This window comes from Limanda limanda, chromosome 1 (assembly GCF_963576545.1).
Source record: "Limanda limanda chromosome 1, fLimLim1.1, whole genome shotgun sequence".
Lineage (NCBI taxonomy): Eukaryota > Metazoa > Chordata > Actinopteri > Pleuronectiformes > Pleuronectidae > Limanda > Limanda limanda.
In genome coordinates this window covers 34907178-34926766 of record NC_083636.1, presented here as the reverse complement: position 1 = coordinate 34926766, position 19589 = coordinate 34907178, and the positions used below count along the sequence as shown (strand labels likewise).

Below are 19589 nucleotides of genomic sequence, written 5' to 3'. Positions count from 1 at the left end.
TGTGTGTGACGTCACCGCCAGGAACCAAAACATTGTCGGACGACGTCACGGCAGGTCGAGCAGCACACGACACAACAGCGATCATAGGTGCAAACATCACATAGGACTGGAGCAAGACGAACTGCTAAGTCACTCAAATAGAAGAAGTAAGCCATAATAAGCTTGTTCCATATTATTATTGCATAACCATATATTCCATGTATTTATTATTAATTTTCACAATAGTATTTGCTGAGCGCTGCAATACTAATTTCACTTTATTTTTTGTATTTTTGTATTACTGCAAGTTGAAGGTGTGTAAGACCAGTATGAATGCAAGGCTAAGACATTTTGTTGCATTCTTAATAACTCAATACTAAGATGACAAAATCAATTCATCAAACATGTAACACTATAGGGATAACTAAAAATCCAATAGAATAGACACTATTTTGATACAATTTTGTATATAAGCGTTTCAGAAATAATATAATAATATAAACACTATTAATCTTTTAATATTAAACACAATTTATATAAATTGATTCCAAGCTTTTATGTTTTTTAATTTCTTTTGGTTTCTGTAGTATGACGAATTAAGTAAACTTATTATTATAATTCTTTTTACTTTATTTATGATAAGGCTGGCTGATACTAATCTAAATGCGCCAACACAAGAACAGAATAGAAAACCACACTGAGCATAGAGATACAGACATAGACATATAACACACAGACATATACAGACATAAACATTTATAGACAATAAAGATTTGTAGATATAGAACATAAACAGAGAATAAATTAACAGGATGGAAAAACGGCCAATGGTCTAATCAGGAAATAGAAATGCCATGTTATCATAAATATGCATGGTATTTTTTATTTTTTTTTTGAATCAATCTGAACTCTTATATAAAGGCTGAGCTAAGAACTAGCCTCCATTTGATCCACTCCAACCTCTCAGCAGCGGATGTTGTTCTGTGAGCGCGCTGGCTTCTGGGTAATGTAAGGTGCAGACACGCTGTTGCAGCCCGGCGGTGAACGACACAAACCGCTTCCGCAGTTCAAGTCGAGGGTGAATGTATCGTCGGTGAACACGTTGACATGTTGATCGCTTGTTTCCGTCGCGCACAGGAGTAAGAAGAAGGAAACTGCGCCGGCGCTGCATGTCCAGTCCCCGGACACAAAGACACGACATGAGCCTGGACGAGCACTCGCTGCAGGCTCTGTCCTGGAGGAAGCTCTACCTGAGTCGGGCTAAACTCAAAGCGTCCAGCCGGACATCAGCTCTGCTCTCCGGATTTGCCATGGTAACGCTCTCCCCGGACATCCCCCTGTGCGCTCGTCTGTGGATGAATCGTGTTATTACACAGTAATAACATGTTTATAAAGTTGTGTGTCCTGTTCTCCTCCTCTCCAGGTTGCTATGGTAGAAGTGCAGCTGGACAACAGCTACCCGTACCCCCCTGCCCTCCTCATTGCCTTCAGTGCCTGCACCACCGTCCTCGTGGCCGTCCACCTCTTCGCTCTGATGGTCAGCACCTGCATCCTGCCCAACATCGAGGCGGTCAGCAACGTCCACAACCTCAACTCGGTGAAGGAGTCTCCGCACGAGCGCATGCACCGACACATTGAACTGGCCTGGGCCTTCTCCACAGTCATCGGTACCCTGCTCTTCCTGGCCGAGGTGGTTCTCCTCTGCTGGGTCAAATTCCTGCCCATCAAGCCCCTCAAGTCCAGCAATAATACGGTGTCGTCCGGCGTGGCTGCTGCGATCACCTCCACCTCCATCATGGTCCCCTTCGCTTTGGTCTTCATACTCTTTGCTGTGCACTTCTATCGCTCCTTGGTCAGCCACAAGACTGACAGACAGTTTCAGGAGCTGGAGGAGTTATCCAACCTCACCAGGCTTCAGAATGAGCTGGACAACAGAGGGGACCCTTCCATCTTGCAGGCTCCAAGCTCACATTTCCCATAGGCAAGCGTGGTGGAGACAAATCTATGGTGTAACTCCTAGAATATCTACAAGCCAGAGGCCTCATTATTGGTTTTAAATGTTTTTCTTCTTCTTTTTTTTTTACAGGAATGAAGATATATATATCTCACGTCTTTGTTGTGGAATTTACATTTGTAAAAATAGTTGTATTTCTAAAAGAAATGTTTGATCAACTGTGAACTCACCAATCTACCATGACGCATGTAACTTGAAAATGTGAAGTCTTAACTGTGATTGTTGCTTGATTTTACCTTTTAAATTATGGCAGAGACAATCTGATCAATAACTAGGAATCCTGTCTGTTGCCTGCTGCCTTTATGTATCTGTTTGTCAGTGAAGACTGTCTTGGTTATTATACATATTACTTTGCTGTGATTAATGAACCACAGGTATTTAACTCTTTCCTCAGTGTTCACCGTGCACACGATGTATTGTAATGCTCACTACTTTTGTATTTGTAACACCTGTATTTTTTGCGTAGACTTGATCAACAGCTGCCAAAACTTGAGTATGGTACGAGTTTGCTTGCTGACATGTTGTAGCTCAGGCTGTGGCACTCTAATAAACTCTTTTTTTACCAAGTGTCATTCAAGGTTTCCCAGTTTAGAAAATAATTTGGATTTATTATCACTCTGATGTTATCTATCATTGAGACAGGTTAAGCAAGTCACATCTCAAATATTTGAAGTTCATGAGTAGATTTATTACAGAATATTTAGCACAGATGTTTGTCCTGTGGGATGGTGAACTCTCAGTTTGTCTCTTGACACTGGATTATTTTAAAGAACACTTGTCTCCTTACGCATGCTGCATAATCACATTTTGACTTGTGTGGAATACTTGTTGGTATTACACACTTCTCTTTGCTTCATTTTGTAAAGCCAGAGCCCTCTACCTATCCTTTGCTCTTGATCCTCTTGTTAATCAGTAGTGATCAGCGTAGGTTGACTGGGCTTCCCTTAAAACCAACTCCATATCCACCAGTTGGATCTGTAAAAGAAGATACTTTACGTTCATGTTTGATGCCCAACATTGCTCTGGATACATGTTTCGTCCTGTCAGTCATAATAAGTGGTTTGGCCACAGTCAGAGTATCGTACCTGTGGAATTTGACACTTGCTCGGAGTTGGTGTTTCATCCCTCTCCAAATCCGACAGGGTCCCACATTTTGCTACGCCATCCACCCAAAAGCCTTCATAAAGTTGACCTTTATCAGAATGGTTGAACTTTCCATTACCGTTCTTCTTGCCATCTTGCCACGCGCCTTCATACCAGTTTCCATTTGCTGGGACACAAATTGCAAAGTCAAGAGTTCAATATCACAATCTTTACTGACTACATAGTCTGCTTTAGATTGAAGTGTAAAGCACATTGCTCTTACCAAATCGAATGATGCCCTGTCCATGGCACTTATTCCCCATCCATTCTCCCTCGTAGACATCTCCATTCTCATAATACATTCTCCCCCAGCCGCTCCGATGGTCCTCACTCCACTCCCCGTCATAAACAGCAGAATTACTATACAAGTATTTCCCATACCCCTGAGGGATAGAGAGTGACACAAAATATATCACAGTGTAATTACACTTAGTCATCATGTGCATATATGGCTGTATATCAGATACGCACATGCTTCTTTCCATTTTTCCATCCTCCAAAGTACTTCCTTTCATACTTCTTTGTTTCTAGCTGCATTACACTGTAAGTGCCGTATCCATCCTGTTTTCCAATTCTCCACTCTCCTTCATAAATACCACCAGACTTCTTCCAAACTTGAATCCCCGTTCCTTGAAAAGATCAATATGCATAAAACATTTAAAATGTAGTATAATCAATCTATAGAATGAACCACAACCAAACATTCACTAACACAACACAGTATCTAACCGTGCTTGTTGTTGTCCTGCCACTCCCCGGTGTATTCATTCCCATTGGCCGAGTAAACTGTGTGCAGCAGTCCACATTTCTGTGACTTCACATCCGACAGTTTCGAAAGTGACAGTGTTTTCTGAGATCTTTTGACCAACGGCATGGCTGGAGGCAGCTTGCTGAAAATCCTACAACATAAAAAAACTGTTAGAGCCACGCCCACTAATCACACATTACGGTCCACGCCATCAAGAACAGACTTGATTTTCAAACGCATATCAATCCGTCTATTCAGTATATACTTTTATATTTCCAGGTTTATTTTGTTAATCTAGCTATGGCTAGCTATAGCCAGAAAATAAGCTACCTAGCTAACAGTTAATTAGTGTTGTACATATTTATTTTTCTCACTAGTCATGGATTGTAAAATAAGACTTACATGCATCAGATGTGCAAACGCAGCTTTGTAAAATTAATGGGATGTGTTCCGTAGTGAATACATTCTATTGGTAATTTGTGACCCATGTGTGTAAAACTGATATAGAAATAGAAAATTCATTGTTTATAAAGGGAAAAAAGTAAAAAAGTAAAATAATGACTTGCGGTAAAGCAAAAACAAAATATTTAATGAATAATTTGAATATTAAATGATAAAATACAGATATTTCCAAAATATAACAAAGAAACACTGTAGCATGAAAAAAAAAACTGATATAGAAATACAAAATTCACGTTTGTTTCTAAAGGGAAAAAAGTAAGAAAGGAAAATAATGAATTGTGGTAATCCAAAACAAAATATTTAATGAATAATTTGAATAATAAATAATAAAATACATTTATTTCTAAATTATAACAAAGAAACACTCTAGCATGAAATAACACAGGAAATGAATAAGGATCATTTTGGCCCCCATTTTGTGCATTAGAAGGGTAGTGATTCAAAAAGTAACAAACGAAAAATGACATTAAGGATTTGTGACAATCAAAAACAAGCCGGGTCACTTTTGACCCATGTTGTGTGTCAAAGGGTTCAACTGAAAGAATAACACTTGTTTGTGACCTATTATTTAACTCCACCCAGGCTTTAAACCATATAAAAGAACACTTCAAAGGATTCATTAAGCAAAGAAGTCCTTGTTAGTTTGCTATGATGTCACAGTGTCAGTGGTCATGGATTCCTATGATGTCTTAGATGTTGCATCAGGTCCTGAGATCACAAATGCTCCTGCTGCAGCCCTAGTCGATTTTATATCTATTGCATTTATTGATTTCTATGAAGACAGTGCTGATTAAATGTTGAATGTGGTGCAAACAAATGCACATTAACTCACATTTAGCATCATTAGTTTGAAGCTGGCTGGCTAGCACTTGCTATTCACCCGACTGACAAACAGCACTGTAACTTAAAAACCAGGTGCGTTTAGAGAATCAGAGACTCACAAAAAAAAAACACACAAACAAAAGAACTTGTACCTTGGTGCTGTGTTCGAGTTTACTTTCTTCCGACTTAACCAACTCAGGCCGTAAAGCTTCGGGATCAAACCAACACTGGCAATAAGGCAGCAGCTGGATTTAGCATTAAACTCAGTGTTTGCTGTATCCTAGCAACACAGATGTTTACCGGATGGCTCAGTTTAAATGACATAAAAATAAATGATAATAAGAGCTATTTTAAAATCACATTCAAACGCGTCCTTTAGCTTGAGTTGATGGTTAATCAATTGTTATGTGTTAATGTTATTGCGGTTTAAACGTGTGGCTGTGGTGTGTGATCTGCGCATGCGCCGTGCAGCCCATTTAAAGCAGCTCCTGCTCGAGTGACCCGGAGAGAAGCTTCCCGTCCTCCCTCCACCTCCCCGGCTTCAGCAGCCATGTCCAAACCCAAGTTCCAGACCGAGTGGGAGGAGATCGACGAGGAGCACCAGCAGCTACAGGTGATGGAGAAACACTCCGAGGGGGTTGCGACACCGACCCCCGGTGGATTTAGTATCGGAAGGTGGTCGTGGATCGGTGCTAGCTGGAGCTTCCCCCTTGACCGCCATTCATTCGCAGCTCCGAGCTAAAGCTACTGTTGTTAGCTTTGATGGATCTTATGTTTCCCTTCGTGTGCACTTCTGTAACATCCCTGTGTGTTAGCAGCTGGCGTTAGCAGCAATTAGCTTGTTCCTGCTGCTCGAGTGAGATGAAGCTAATGAGCAGCTACTGGGAGTTAGCTAGCCCCCCCACACACACACACCGCAGCACTGTGGACACTGGGGGGTGTAGATTGTTCCTCCAGGAGTCACAAGTTACAGGTGGTGAAGTGCATGGGTTGGCTATTGTTGTTTTTTGCTTGAGTAAATGGTATTGTGGTCCCTGAACGCAGCACTGTGCAGCCCTGCCAAGCTAGCTCCGGTTAGCTAGCAGGCTAACTTGAAAACAGGACAAGCAGGTTAGGATGTGTTTTACTTTGAAGCAGCAAAGCCCAAAGTGTGAGAGAGAGAGTGCTCTCCTCTCCTCGCACATCTGAGACCTGGATCTGTGATGCTATCATGATGATACAGAATCTGGAGCTTCTCCGCTGGGAGACATGATGGAGGTGACTGTCAAGCTCCCCAGGGATTCTCTCCAGAGAAGCTCAGATGTGTTGGTGGATAACGGAAGTCACATGATCCACCTGTCTGTCACTGGCTGCAGCCCTCCACAGTTTTGACATCTTAACATTTGCAGCTTGTCAGGGTAAAGTCTGTGTGTGTGTCTTGTTTTTAAACTTTGTCTGATCGACCTTTAGTGAACCTCTGGCGTGTTGCCTCTCTCTCCAGTTGGCCATGTGCATGTTGACATTACTGCTAAGGGGTAAACAAAAAAAAGACATTGTGTGATCTACCTCTATTGTAAACACAAAGATCATGGTGTGACTATCTGTCGGTTTACCTTTCCTCCCGAATGGCCAGGATCTCTCTCTGCTTTCCAAAGTGTGACAAAGTTGAAAGCATGGATTGCACAAAGTTACAGCAGACAAGTGATTGCTCATTTAGTCCATAGCCTAAAGAAACCAGTGTTTTATTCGGTGCATAATCCAGTATTTTACATTTTGGGGATCTAGAAATACCGAGAAATACAGTTTGTACTTCCAACGTGCTGTACTTTTGAAGTATTTCCCCTTAAAACCCATTTGAAACAGATCTTTCTTTTACAGAATGACACAGCAGATTTAAAACATTTGTTTACTCTACTTGTCTAATTTTAATGTTAACAAAACAATAATTGTGGAAGTATTGGTCAAAGACTGGCCCTTTTTGGTCTCTACAGTCCTGCCCGACAAGATAACATCAAGATGTTTCAAGATGTGACTAAGTGTAGGAGATGCTATAAAGTCAAGGGCTTTCTGAGAAAAGTTGGGAACCTGTGGTCTGGTCTTCTGACACAAATGCATGTGAACAGGCATTTTAATACTTCACCAAATAAGAATCATGGCTGTTTGTACTGAGAAATAAACAAGATTTTCACAGCATGAAGCATTTCCGTCTCTGCTCATCTCTAATCACCAGGAGCTTTTCATTGTTGACTGAATAATTGAAGCTTGGCAAAGATTTTTATGAGGTTGAGATAAACTTCACTCTTGATAAAAGATGTGTGTGTAGTATTGTAATGGTCCATCCATCATCACTATCATTTTGTTTTGATACATTTGTTCCTGCTTTTCTATTAATTTGAGAAAAAGCACATTGATATGACTTATTGTCCTTTTGTTCACTTTGTGCCTTTGTTTGGTCCACAGGAAAGTCACAAAGTTTACAGACACAAACTTGAGGAGCTCACCAATCTGCAGACAACGTGCAGCAGCTCCATCAGTAAACAGAGAAAAAGCCTGAAGGACCTGAGGTACAGCTTGAGCAAGTAAGTATTACCATAACGGTCAATGTAGAACACTAAATATTTGTTTTTTACTTTGAGTCTATAGATGCATCACTCTCTAGATCATCAGCTAGTTTGTGTAACTATTGTGCTGCCAATTAAATGCTAAGAAGCAAGTTTCTTACCGTTCACAGTCACCATGTAGCAGAGGAAAAGTTCATGATTTTACCAACTTAACAATATTCGTTTATTGTCCCTTTTTTGTAAATAAATGTACTTCCAGCTGCTTGTTCTTGGAATTCTTAGTTCTTTGACAAACAGAATTGTCATAACTTGACACATAAATATCTAAAATGTCAAGAAATCTGTCTGTGGCTCTTATATCTCGAGATCCTATCGGCTTCCCACTCAACAATACACATTCCATGTCAAAATAAATGACGTGGGCCCGTTCCCGGCAATGGCATCTGATTCTCCAGGTCGTGGTTCCCTGAACTTTGAATAAACGGGTCAATCGGCTCAATTACTGCAGGTCACTTTAACAGTTTCAGAAAGAAAGCTGCAAGCCGACATTACCCAGGCCAAGAAAACGGCTCATTCCAAAACAGGCGGGTTTAGTAAGGCTCTGCTCTGGTATTTGATAGATGGGGAAAGATGCAGTCAGAGTCTTGAAACTCTGGAACGAGCTGCCTGAGCAAATCAGGTCAGCGGAATCTGTGACCTCCTTTTTTTAATTCTCTTCTTAAAATAAAGAGCTATTCCTAATTTTCGTGACTGTCCATATTGCCTAATAAATCTTATTGATTTTATTGACCATTACAGTTTTTCGGGGATCTCATTCATGCTAATTACTGGAACTTTTTCTGGTGACGTGGCATTTGAGTTTAATAGGTTTACGGTGCAAAATACTGTAAATGTTTTAACTCTGTTGATTTGTTTAAATGTACTGCTCTGTGTAAAACAACTTGGGTTTAGATAAGAGCTGTGTAAAGGTCACTAGTAGTATTATACTGACTGTAATCAGGTGGAGGGTTGAGATGTTCTTCCTCTTGTTTACTTCCCCACTCACCACCATCTTGTCTTTTCTTTACAGATGTGCGAAAACGTGTGACAAGAAAGAACTAGAGTTGATCGCGGACATCAAAACACAAATCAAAGAAAAAGAGAATGTCTTTTTTGATATGGAGGCATATTTGCCGAAGAGGAACGGGTCAGTATTTCTTCATGTTGCCATTTCATCTCTGTCACTTTTAGTTTCTCAAATGTATTTCTATTTATATTGTGGCCTTCTTCTGTTTTCTAGACTGTACCTCAATTTGGTCCTGGGCAACGTTAACGTAACACTTCTCAGCAACCAGGCAAAGTATGTAAAGTGTTCGGTCTGGGAGTCTGGAGTTGTGTGTGTTTTTGTTGTGCACGGCTCATTGTCTACTTGTCTTCTGTTTATTTATATAGATTTGCCTACAAAGACGAGTACGAGAAGTTCAAGCTTTACATGACAATAATCCTGATGTTTGGAGCCATAACCTGCCTCTTCCTTCTCAACTATCGGTACGATTATTATCTTCCCCCTGAAGCGTTACTGTTGTGGATGTCGACAGAGCTGCTCACTATTTCATTTCCTCTTTTTTTGTTTAGTGTCACTGATGAAATCTTCAACTTTTTGCTGGTGTGGTACTACTGCACCTTGACCATAAGGGAAAGCATCCTCATGAGCAATGGCTCCAGGTGTGTTGCAGCATCAGTCCTGTCACTCTGCAGTCGGTGGAAACTGTCGTGTAAACCTGCAGGAGCGCTTGCTCCTTTTTTTATTTCTGTTGTACTGTGTTCTATTGCTCTACGTCAATATGATTTTATAATTTGGAAGAAGTGCTTGCTGAATTCCTGAGTTACAGTTTGAACGTGTATTCATGTCTTCTTCTTTTTCCATCTCCTCACTCAGAATCAAAGGTTGGTGGGTGTCTCACCATTATGTGTCCACCTTTCTGTCTGGTGTAATGCTGACCTGGTGAGTTGTGTCTTTTGATTTTATCACATTACAGTGACCACATTTACATGTGCACCAATAATCGGACTATTGACCTAATCCTGAATTATTTCCATTAAGACAAATGCAGGTGTTAATTTGAATCTGTTTCTTTTACCTTGTGTCTCCTCACAGGCCGGAGGGAGCCATGTATCAGATGTTCAGAAGCCAGTTTCTTGCTTTCTCTATATATCAGAGTAAGAATTATTTTTTTATCTGTTTGCTACACTGGGTAACTATGTGTTATGTTAATTTTGTAAAGACTAGTGATTTGTGTTTGGCGACAGCAGGTTGATGTGAAGCTTTCCTCCTCTACAACTTTGAAAAAAATAACTATCACTTTTCTGCCTTTATTATGTTTTCAGCTGCTACTCAGATCTGTACTTTTTTATATTAGAATTCAAAGCTTTATTTCATAAAAGAAAAATGATTCTCACCTCAGCATTTTACCATTAAATGCGATGTAGCTTTACAATATAGATATGAAGGCTCAGGTTAGACTTTAGCAGGAATCCTACTATGCAGAGAGGCAATGATTTAGCACAGACTGTCAATTACACAAATGTTTGGTTGAGTCTTCTGTTTCACCAGAATAGAGAAGGGAAGTCCTGTCACACGCTAGTGGTTAGAGTCACTGCTCAGTTGATCACATGTGACGACTAATGCGATGGTCTGTGTGGTTATGGTTTGAGTGGTTAGGTCAAATTGTTTATAAATGGTTAATTTAGTTAATCACATGACAAATTCAGCCTTAACTGAGACAGTGCTGCTCTTTTGTTGTGTTTTCTTTTGTTTTAAGATAATAAAAGCATTATAGTGTAAAGCTTCTCATCACAGTTGTCTACTTACTGTATTTTTTTACCCTTATTTTACGGGGGGAAGGTAACTGATGGCGATTTGAGACACAAATTCAATCATCTGTATTTCATCCCTTTGTTCCCCAGGCTTCGTTCAGTTCCTCCAGTATTACTACCAGAGCGGCTGCTTGTACCGGCTGCGAGCTCTGGGAGAGAGGAATCAGCTGGACCTCACAGTGGGTGAGTTGGCAGCTATTTTGGGTGGTTGTCATTTTAATCGTTTGAACTCTTGAGCCATTTGGAACGTGGCGTCTGAAGGGGGGGTGGGGTGGAAATAGGGAAAAGGCGAGAGATGGAGACAGTTGTTTCCACACAAAAGATGTTGTTTGACGCAGGGTCTTGAGTGAGGGAGGCCTCAGTGAGTTTGCCGCTCTAAGGTCAGATAGAGAAAGAGAGAGAGAGCACAGGGATCGTCTGTGACTGGTAGTTACAATTGTTCTGTGTCTCTGCAGAGGGATTCCAGTCCTGGATGTGGAGAGGCCTCACGTTTCTTCTGCCATGCCTCTTTTTTGGCCATGTAAGTCTAAACCTGTCTTTCAATTATTTTTTTATGTGTTTGAGATCAAACCACAGCTTTATCGCTTTAGTTTTAAATCAGAAAGAGGGGGTAAAACATTTTACATCTGTATTTGTATTAACTACATAAACGTGTATGTTTTAAGAGCAAGTAGTTCAACAAATAAAGTACTTTTTGTATTGGATAAGGAGAAAGATGCGAATATAAGGAATATTATTTTGCAGAAACATTATAAATGACGGTGCCTCCTGTTCCTTTGCAGTTTTGGCAGCTGTACAACTCGGTGACCCTGTTTCGCTTGGCAGGACATGAAGACTGTAAAGAGTGGCAGGTAAGGATCGCATTGGCACATCCAAATGACAATTGAAACCTGAAGCCATTGGTTAAATATCAAGACTCGAAAGGACGCGACACATTTGGGTCCTCGTGTGGACATCAGGCACTTGATTTCTGAACACACACTCTGACTTTATAACTGTGAACTCTGTTAGTTTGTGTTCTGTTTTACCTCCATCTGCTCCAACATGCCCTTACCCAGCTACATTTGGAAATGGAGACATGGCCATGGTCGGAAAAATGCTTGTTCACACTTGTCTTGAAATAAAACGGATTCTCCTTTTTCCCCTTTCAGGTGTTTATGTTGGCGTTGACTTTTCTCATCCTGTTCCTGGGAAATTTTCTCACCACAGTAAAAGTTGTCCACCAGAAAATCCAGAAAAATCAGGAAAAGGGGCAAAAAACTGACTGACATAAACTCAACAAGACGCCTCAAATTCTTCCAAACGGCCAGTAACTTTGAAGCAACAGGCACAGATGGCTGGAGAGACTGACCCCTGTACGATCGGGCCGGGAGAAGACAAAGCTTCTCTCGGGCTTCGATCCCGCCGGAGTATCTGGAGATCAGGCTTTCTGCTTTCTGCTGACTCGTTGTTTGTGTCGCTGCTCGGTCGGTCTCCACACAAAGCGTCGTTCACCTTTCTAAGGATGAGCAGTTTTGTTGCTTTATCTTGTACATAAAAAAAAAAAAAAAGTGAGTGGAAAGAATGCATTGTATTTGAGTGTTGGTGTATGTGAGTCTGTAGGAGCCTTTGTTCAAATCATATGCAACTGAAAGAGGGCAAGGTAGCATCAATATACAGATGGGTGACAAATTTAAAGGAAAAGCAAATTGTGTCAACCACCAGAACGGCTTTGGTGTGCCTTGGCATTGATTCTTCAAGTTTCTAGATACGACTGTAGGGAAAAAAAAACTCCAAGTTTTTCCTCTAATTTATCACCCGTCTGTAATTTGCCTTTCAAGGACTTAACGTCTGTTATGTACATACTTCATACTTCTGTGAAGTAGCAACTGTCTTTGGCTCAGTCAAAACGTGGACATGTTCAAATTGGCACTGCCCTTCATTTCTTTTACGAGTAGTTCCCAAACTCCCCATCGAGCTGTTGCACTGCTAACCCGTGTTGTTACTTGTTTATTTTATTTTTAACTAACTTTGGTTCTCAGTCAAATAGATTCAACTTTAAAAAACATAGACCTGATTCTTCCAAAGCAGGTTACCTTCAGCTTCCTGAAAACAAATGTGTGATGTTAGAACGCAACACTGTTGTTCGCGTTAGGCAGCGTTTGCATAAATGTGTGTGTGATCTAATCCCTAAACTCTGGCTCACACCTAAAAACTTTGCAAGGTTTTCATGTGACTGCCTCTCCAGCGGTTCCATTTTATGATATCATTAGCATAACGCTAACAAATTGTAATGTATATGTAGGTTTATCGTGTTTCACTCAAAATTTTAACTTGTGTATTAAGAGCTTTGAGCCTAAGAAACGTTTTGTCACAAAGGTTCAAAGTTCATGCAGAGTTTTTGGATTTGTGATCACTGTGCTGCCACCGTTCCCATTTTATTCTGGAATGATCAAACGCTGCTATTAGCGCTGGTACTGTGAGGCTATGACGCACACTGATGAGTAATCATGTGCTGGATTATTTTATTTTATTCAAGTAGACGTACTAAATTAAATATTTATAAGAATTAATTAATGAACGGCCACTTCCATGGCTTTTACTGTTGTTCATTGTCGTGGTGTCTGGATCACATTTCATGCTTTCATGTTTAAAAATGGCCCTCGAGGGTGTTTCTGTCCGGGGGTCGGTGGGTTCAAACGAACAGCTGTAGTGGTGTCGGGTCTCTGCCTTATTCTCCCTCCAGCCTGTCACAGCAAAACACTGCCCTGCTTCTTTTATTTTGAAAATCCAAAGACAGAAATTGTCTTTTCTTCTCCCCCCTCCCCCTTTTCATACAGTAGTGCTGCTGAGGAGGGTCACAGTATTTACACATCACTTTTATTGATGATTGACAAGTTACAGACTAAAATGTTACATGAGCTGCCAGGATGCACAACACAGTGAAAGACTTCCTTGTTTTTATGATGTAGCCGATGTTAAATAAATGTTTTCATCAATCTTCTTGAATCTGTAACTGGTGCCTGAACAAGATCAGTGACGAGAGACGGTTGACAATTTCTCTGTGTACATTCTTGTAAAGAAATATTTAAAATTAAAAACACGTAATTGCAATTTCTGTGTCTTGTTCACTCAAACATAAAGCCACTTGTTTGTTTCAGTGTTGTATTTGTAGTTGACTGATGCATTCCATGTTTTTAACACTGGTGGGCACTGTTGGCAAAGATTAGAGCTTCAGTTGATGAAGCAAAAACCTTCGAGCCCAATGTTTAGTTTTACTGAAAATGAACTAACCCTCCTTTTTTCTTAAGATTTAAAGCTACAGAACCATTCTCAATTATATTTCAAAAACTATTTTATAAGGGTGCTTGCTTTCTACCGAACCCCATTTAAATGATCATATAAAAACCTGTGGAAAATATCTTACATAAGAGCTGACTGCAAATTTCTCCAATAAATCAAACCGTATAACGCTTTTTCTTTTGAAAATTACTAAAATATAATATCCGTATAAAATAAGTAACCAAAAAAATATATATAGATTTGATTTCAAGTTATGTAAGACTTGCACATATCTCCACCCGGCCATTTCTTGCAAAATCGTCTTTCCTGTTGCATCACTTTCGGTAAAAGGAGACGAGCTCATGACTCAGTGGTGCCTCAACCTGCAGGAACAGAACCATCTCCTGGTGTCTTTGTGAAGTCATCACCTGTGGGGTCTCGTCTGCAGAGTGGGCTTCTCGAGACTCCGTCCCTTCCACTTCACAAAACCACACATGTCTTTTTCCTCATGCACTTTTTTCTTTTCCGACGGTAGGCCAGAGCCTTTTTGGCTGCCTCTCTGAAAATGTCCTCTACGTGCTCCTGATACTTGGCCGAGCACTCGAGGTAGAGCTCTGCGTTCATCTGCTGCCGGATCTCATCACCCTACATCCAAAACCAAGAATTAGATTCTATGCCTGTGAGAGTAAGGCAATAAAGAAAGATAAATGTGCATTTCCATTCATTTGGCTGTAGTACAGTTAAAAGTGGTTGAAGCTTCTGGCTGTGGTGCATCATGTGGCTGTTTATATCCTGTGACCTCGGGCTGTAAAGGCCTGTTTTCACAGATCAACGCCTGCACACGTCTTCTCTTCTTACCTGCGTGTATGTGATGGGAGACAGACTCAAGGCCTTCAGCTTCCTCGCACACTCCTTGTCCTTCCGGAGGTCGGTCTTGCAGCCAATCAGGATGACCGGTATGTCCTGACAGAAGTGCTTCACCTCAGGGAACCACTGACGTTGAAAGAGAAATAATTAAATGTCTCGCACGCTGAGATGGAATTCTGTACGTCTGCTCTATTTAACTTTCTTTGGCAGCACTTCTCCCTCTGTTTGTACTGAGGGGAGTCATGGGGTCAACGTCCATGCCTGCATGAGTTAATCATAGCTCAAAGAATGCAGCCGGCACAAACACACTGGACTCTAACAATCATTTACAAACTGAATTGGAACAGTAAACCTGAAACTCCAGTTGAACGGGCACATTGTTGTTTCTGTTTGCCTGCATGTGGAACTCTGTGTGTCGGTCAATGATCTGAAGAGTTGATTACCTTTATCAGGACATTCTCAAAGCTGGTGGGGTTGGTCACGTCGAAGCAGACCAGGATCAGGTCGGCCTCTTGGTAAGAGAGCGGTCTCAGTCTGTCATAGTCTTCCTGTCCTAGAAAAAGGAAGATGAGAACTACGTGTTAGCCGAAAGATAAGTTACAATTTATATGTGTTAACTTTGTGCAGGACACAATGGCCTGAGCTTCAAGATGCAACATGTGTTACAAAGTCTGAGACGAGGAATAAAACCACATCCTGGCCTCAGCTTCCTTTTCCGCTGATGTAAAGCACCCTGCTTCTCTTATACTAAAGATAAGGTGTCAAGACGTACTGTCATGGGTTTTCCTGAACATGAAATGACTTTAAAACACGTATCTTCTATGGAAAATTCATGTTTTATGTCCCACAGAGACACGTCATGTTGTGAAATGAGTGGAAATTTTGTCTTTACCTAGTTTTTTTAACCACTAATAAAACAAAAGACTGTTTTCTCAACCTTTATGTGCTAAATGTATTTTCTTTAACCTGAAACAATGGTAGGGTAACTTTATCCAGATAAATTTTATATTCTGACAAATTCAAATTCAGTCAGACACTTAACATCTCACAGTGTGACTAGTTTTATAAACTTTCTGTACATTTGTCTTCACTAAAGCTTCTTTGTAGTTTCTACTAGTTTGTGACTTCCCGAGAGATGATTCAGATGATGCTCTGACGTTAATGTCGACCTTTACCACTTCCTCTGTGTCCCTGTGTGTCAGAACAACCAGATAAAGAAACAACGCACAGTGTTGAGATGCCTGAACTTTAATATCTGAAAAGATAAGACACTCTAAAATAATTCCTCCAACACCGGCAGTACACATCAGTGACTGACCTCTCAGTGTGTGTGTGTGTGTGCTCTTTATCTAAACAGATATATTATATATACTCCAGGCAGTTAACACAGTGTGTTGTTCAACATCCTCAAAACGCTGTATTTTCGCTTCATGTTCAATATACTGAGAATTCATGGATGTTCAACACGGATGTGATTCTTACCGGCTGTGTCATACAGGTTGAGCTGTATCTCTTTTCCTCCGAGAGAGATGGTGCTGACATATTTTTCAAACACTGATGGAGCATATTTCTGTTTTTGAGACAAGAAGAATATGCTGCTTTTAGGGCACAACCATGAATTGACTTATTCTTTCCTATGTCACATTTTTTTTACTGTATCTAGTCTTGAAAAGGACATTATCACTGTATGACACAGCCTCTCTTACCTCTGGAAAATTTCCTCGAGCATAAACGAGCAGAAGAGATGTTTTCCCGCAGCCTCCATCTCCAACAATCACAATTTTGAGTTCATCTGCCTTCTTTGTGGTGCCATTACCAGTCCCAGCACTGTTCTGTGTCATGTCGACCTCCAGCACCAGTCACTCAGGTGCCAGTCAGGACAGGGCTGAAGACGCTCCCTCCAGATTCAGCTTAGACACATGGTGAATCTTTATTTGGAAAGGCTGAGATGGTTTGCAGGCTTGTGTTATAGGAGAGGAGCAGACGAGCCTCATGGTTTACCAGGTACAGCTCGGCCTCCTCACCACTTCCTCTTCCTGTCACACCGAGGCTGTCTGCAGTCGACCCCCCCCCCCCCCCACCACACACACACACACACACACACACACACACACACACACACACACTCCACGCTTCTCCTCTGTCCTGTGGCGGCCCTGCTCAATGAGGCAGCATCTCTTGGGTATGAATAATGCAGCAGCATCTGAGTGTGGCTGCACCTACTTCCTCTATTGCCTTTGCTTTCCTCTTTCATTAAAGACTGGGTGGGGGCTTGGTGTGAAGCACTGCCTCCATCCACAGAAGTGTGCATGAGTGATAACACTGAGAATGTTCCTCTTACGCTGGAGATAAGTCAGCAAGTATTGTTGACGTCTTCACGGGTAGTATGTTCAGATGGTTATCTGGGAAGTCATGTGTGGCCTGGAGATTCACTGGTGACAGTGAATGGGACGAATGAGTGTCTTGTACCTTTTAGTGTAGAGTATGAGTATTAGATGTGCTAGAGGTAGTGTCTTTTGTGAACTTCTCTCAGGTCAGACCCTCGTCTTCTTCTTAGATGAATCACAAAATATGAGCTGTAATAAATCAGCTGCCCCACTTCTTTCAGGTCCTTTGCATATACATGTTTGAATCTTATAGGTAAAAATCCTTTAATTGTAATCCAACAAATATCAGTGTATTATAGTATATAATCAAATGGTGATTGGTTAAATGTAAACCTCAGAAAACACCATTTGACCACGTTATTAGGTTATATATAAATAATGGTATCATCCATTCACGTCATTGGTTTGAATCCTCGTGGTTACAGCAAAAATGTAGTTTTCCTTTCACCCGGTGCAGCTGAACGCCAGTGACATCACAGATTGGGCGTCAGGACAAGCTTCTCTCTCTCTCTCTCTCTCTTTCTCTCGTCCCAGCGTGTGACGTTCAGGCATCTTATCCAGCAGCACCGAGCAAAATGAAGAGATTAGGTTGGAGATAATGCAGAGATACCACTATACTGGGTTTTTTTTTTTTTTTTATGGAAGGCTGAAGGAGACAAGCTACTTTAGAGCAAGATGACTTCTAAGACATATGACATTAAGTGAGATTTCTCTTTAGCACAGCTTCAGTTTATAAATAGGGTTGAATGTTGTATTCATGGTTAGATAGTATCACAGACAACAGGATATGCAGTGTGATTTTATTCATTCTTGACTTTGTGCTACCACTGCTTATCCAATTACCCGGATGCCCGAGATCTCCTGAACATATCATTGTATGCAATGAAATTACATTTTAATCTTAAATTTGGGAATATGTGGGTTGACTACCATGGGTGTCAGGAGAGAGCCGATCATCAAGACTGAGCGTGCATATTCAGAAAGCACGACAATGCTTTGGAGATTAATCTAGATTCAGTGTCGAGAGTCTAGTAACTGAGGAAAATTCAAACCGTCGTAGGCTACAAAGCCAAATCTAAAGGTTAAATTTCAGCGGTCAGTGCCGGGAAAGGATGTATTTAGTTGGTGTGTTGGAGAGCCGAACCCTTTTGAGTAAGCTGTCCCTTTAAGAGGATAAGCTGACACTGCCCTATGCCTATTTTAAGAAGAGACACATAGTCTTCCAAGTATTTAAAACACATGCAGATCCCCTACAGCCATGTCTGTGGGTTTTAGTGTGGTGTGCTTTCAATGTGTCATGACTGGTGAAAATACTGCGTTAAACCTTGGCCTTATATCATTTGAAGTTCAAAGTCTTCGGTGTAAATTCATCAAAAAGATATGTAAAAAAACAATCTGCTTCAGTTTCCACAACAACAAACCATAACATGGGTGTATATTCTATTTATTTAAACACCTCAAATTCACAGACAGGTGAGAGTATTGCCAAACACAAACCATACTGTGGAATATTACACTGACGATACACAAGCATGCAAATATGTAAGAGCTAGAAAGAAGGAAAGGCTCATGTAAATGAAACAAATACAGTACCCGCAATCTGCATGGATAAATCCTTGAATAAGCAAGTGTGCCCATGAATAATCAAAAAACACAAAGCGCAGAGGATACCTGGTTGGATTCAGTGAACAATCCGTCAGAATAAAAGGCTGCTCATACAAAGAAAGACAGAGAGGAGGTGCATTGTCTGCCTGAATCCAGAGAAACAGCCACACACCGTGTCCCATATGCTTTTACAATAAAGTATTGTGTAGCACATGCTATAAAAAAAAATCCCTGTATAATAATAATAATACAAAAGTGCTTGTTTGACTCATAAGGTGAAACTGTCAACCTGAATATCTATTTTTTCAAAAAAGGATATAAAATTGTCCTGTGCAAAATATCCAAACATGTAAAAGCACCCATTGTCACTTCATGAACAAAGAACAGTTGTCAAAAAATAGTTTTTCGCCATTGCATGCAGAGAGACAGCTGTCCTGAACGAGAGAGGCCAATCCTCTGTGTGGAATATTCCAGTCTGTCAGCAGCGCGCAGGACTGAATGGCGCAACCCACCGGGGAGGAGTTTTTCCTTTTTTTTTTTGTGAAAGCCAGGGCCTAAAAATAACCATATAAGCAAATTCAAAGAGAAAAGCCTCAACTAGTATTAAACATTCACCTTTGTAGTCAAACCTAACCATCGCAAGTTGGTTCCCATTGTGGAAGAACTGAAAATTTAAAAAATACAGGCATACTTGAGGAATGAGGGATTAAATAGAGAGAGAGAAACAGAGAGGGGGTGGGGAAGCTGCCTCGTGACCTGCAAATGGAGGAATGCGAGCTCTTGGCAGCCGGAGCCGAAAGTGGAGATCAGGACAAACAGGCCTCTGACACCAGCCACGACTTTAATGTCCTCACAGCACCGTGCGCAAAAGGCACAACGTGGAGAGAGAGACACCTCTGTTTTAC

At 40.9% G+C, this 19589-nt stretch overlaps 4 protein-coding genes and 1 long non-coding RNA gene across 5 annotated transcripts; 3 read left to right on the top strand and 2 right to left on the bottom strand.

The window, feature by feature from the left end:
* The first annotated feature begins 998 nt into the window (after positions 1-998).
* On the top strand, positions 999-2547 carry orai1b (ORAI calcium release-activated calcium modulator 1b). Its single transcript, XM_061075674.1, has 2 exons — positions 999-1292; positions 1403-2547. Exons 1-2 carry the CDS (start codon positions 1149-1151, stop codon positions 1958-1960), a joined length of 702 nt encoding a protein of 233 aa, XP_060931657.1. The 5' UTR covers positions 999-1148; the 3' UTR covers positions 1961-2547.
* A 355-nt stretch (positions 2548-2902) lies between these two features.
* Positions 2903-4016, bottom strand: morn3 (MORN repeat containing 3). The gene is made up of 5 exons (XM_061075623.1): positions 3866-4016; positions 3608-3765; positions 3360-3519; positions 3079-3263; positions 2903-2968 (listed from the first exon to the last, which is right to left on the bottom strand). The coding sequence occupies exons 1-5, from the start codon at positions 4008-4010 to the stop codon at positions 2903-2905; spliced, it is 714 nt and encodes a 237-aa protein (XP_060931606.1). The 5' UTR covers positions 4011-4016.
* Positions 4017-5645: 1629 nt separating this feature from the next.
* Positions 5646-13657, top strand: tmem120b (transmembrane protein 120B). Its single transcript, XM_061067845.1, has 12 exons — positions 5646-5781; positions 7608-7726; positions 8778-8894; positions 8988-9047; positions 9140-9235; positions 9323-9412; positions 9627-9692; positions 9846-9907; positions 10655-10747; positions 11020-11084; positions 11347-11415; positions 11716-13657. The coding sequence occupies exons 1-12, from the start codon at positions 5719-5721 to the stop codon at positions 11830-11832; spliced, it is 1017 nt and encodes a 338-aa protein (XP_060923828.1). The 5' UTR covers positions 5646-5718; the 3' UTR covers positions 11833-13657.
* On the bottom strand, positions 13402-16743 carry rhof (ras homolog family member F). Its single transcript, XM_061067857.1, has 5 exons — positions 16399-16743; positions 16175-16262; positions 15136-15245; positions 14684-14818; positions 13402-14470 (listed from the first exon to the last, which is right to left on the bottom strand). The coding sequence occupies exons 1-5, from the start codon at positions 16531-16533 to the stop codon at positions 14306-14308; spliced, it is 633 nt and encodes a 210-aa protein (XP_060923840.1). The 5' UTR covers positions 16534-16743; the 3' UTR covers positions 13402-14305.
* Positions 14990-15628, top strand: LOC132998307 (uncharacterized). The gene is made up of 2 exons (XR_009677984.1): positions 14990-15207; positions 15320-15628. It is a non-coding gene; the product is annotated as an uncharacterized LOC132998307 (long non-coding RNA).
* Positions 16744-19589: the final 2846 nt, after the last annotated feature.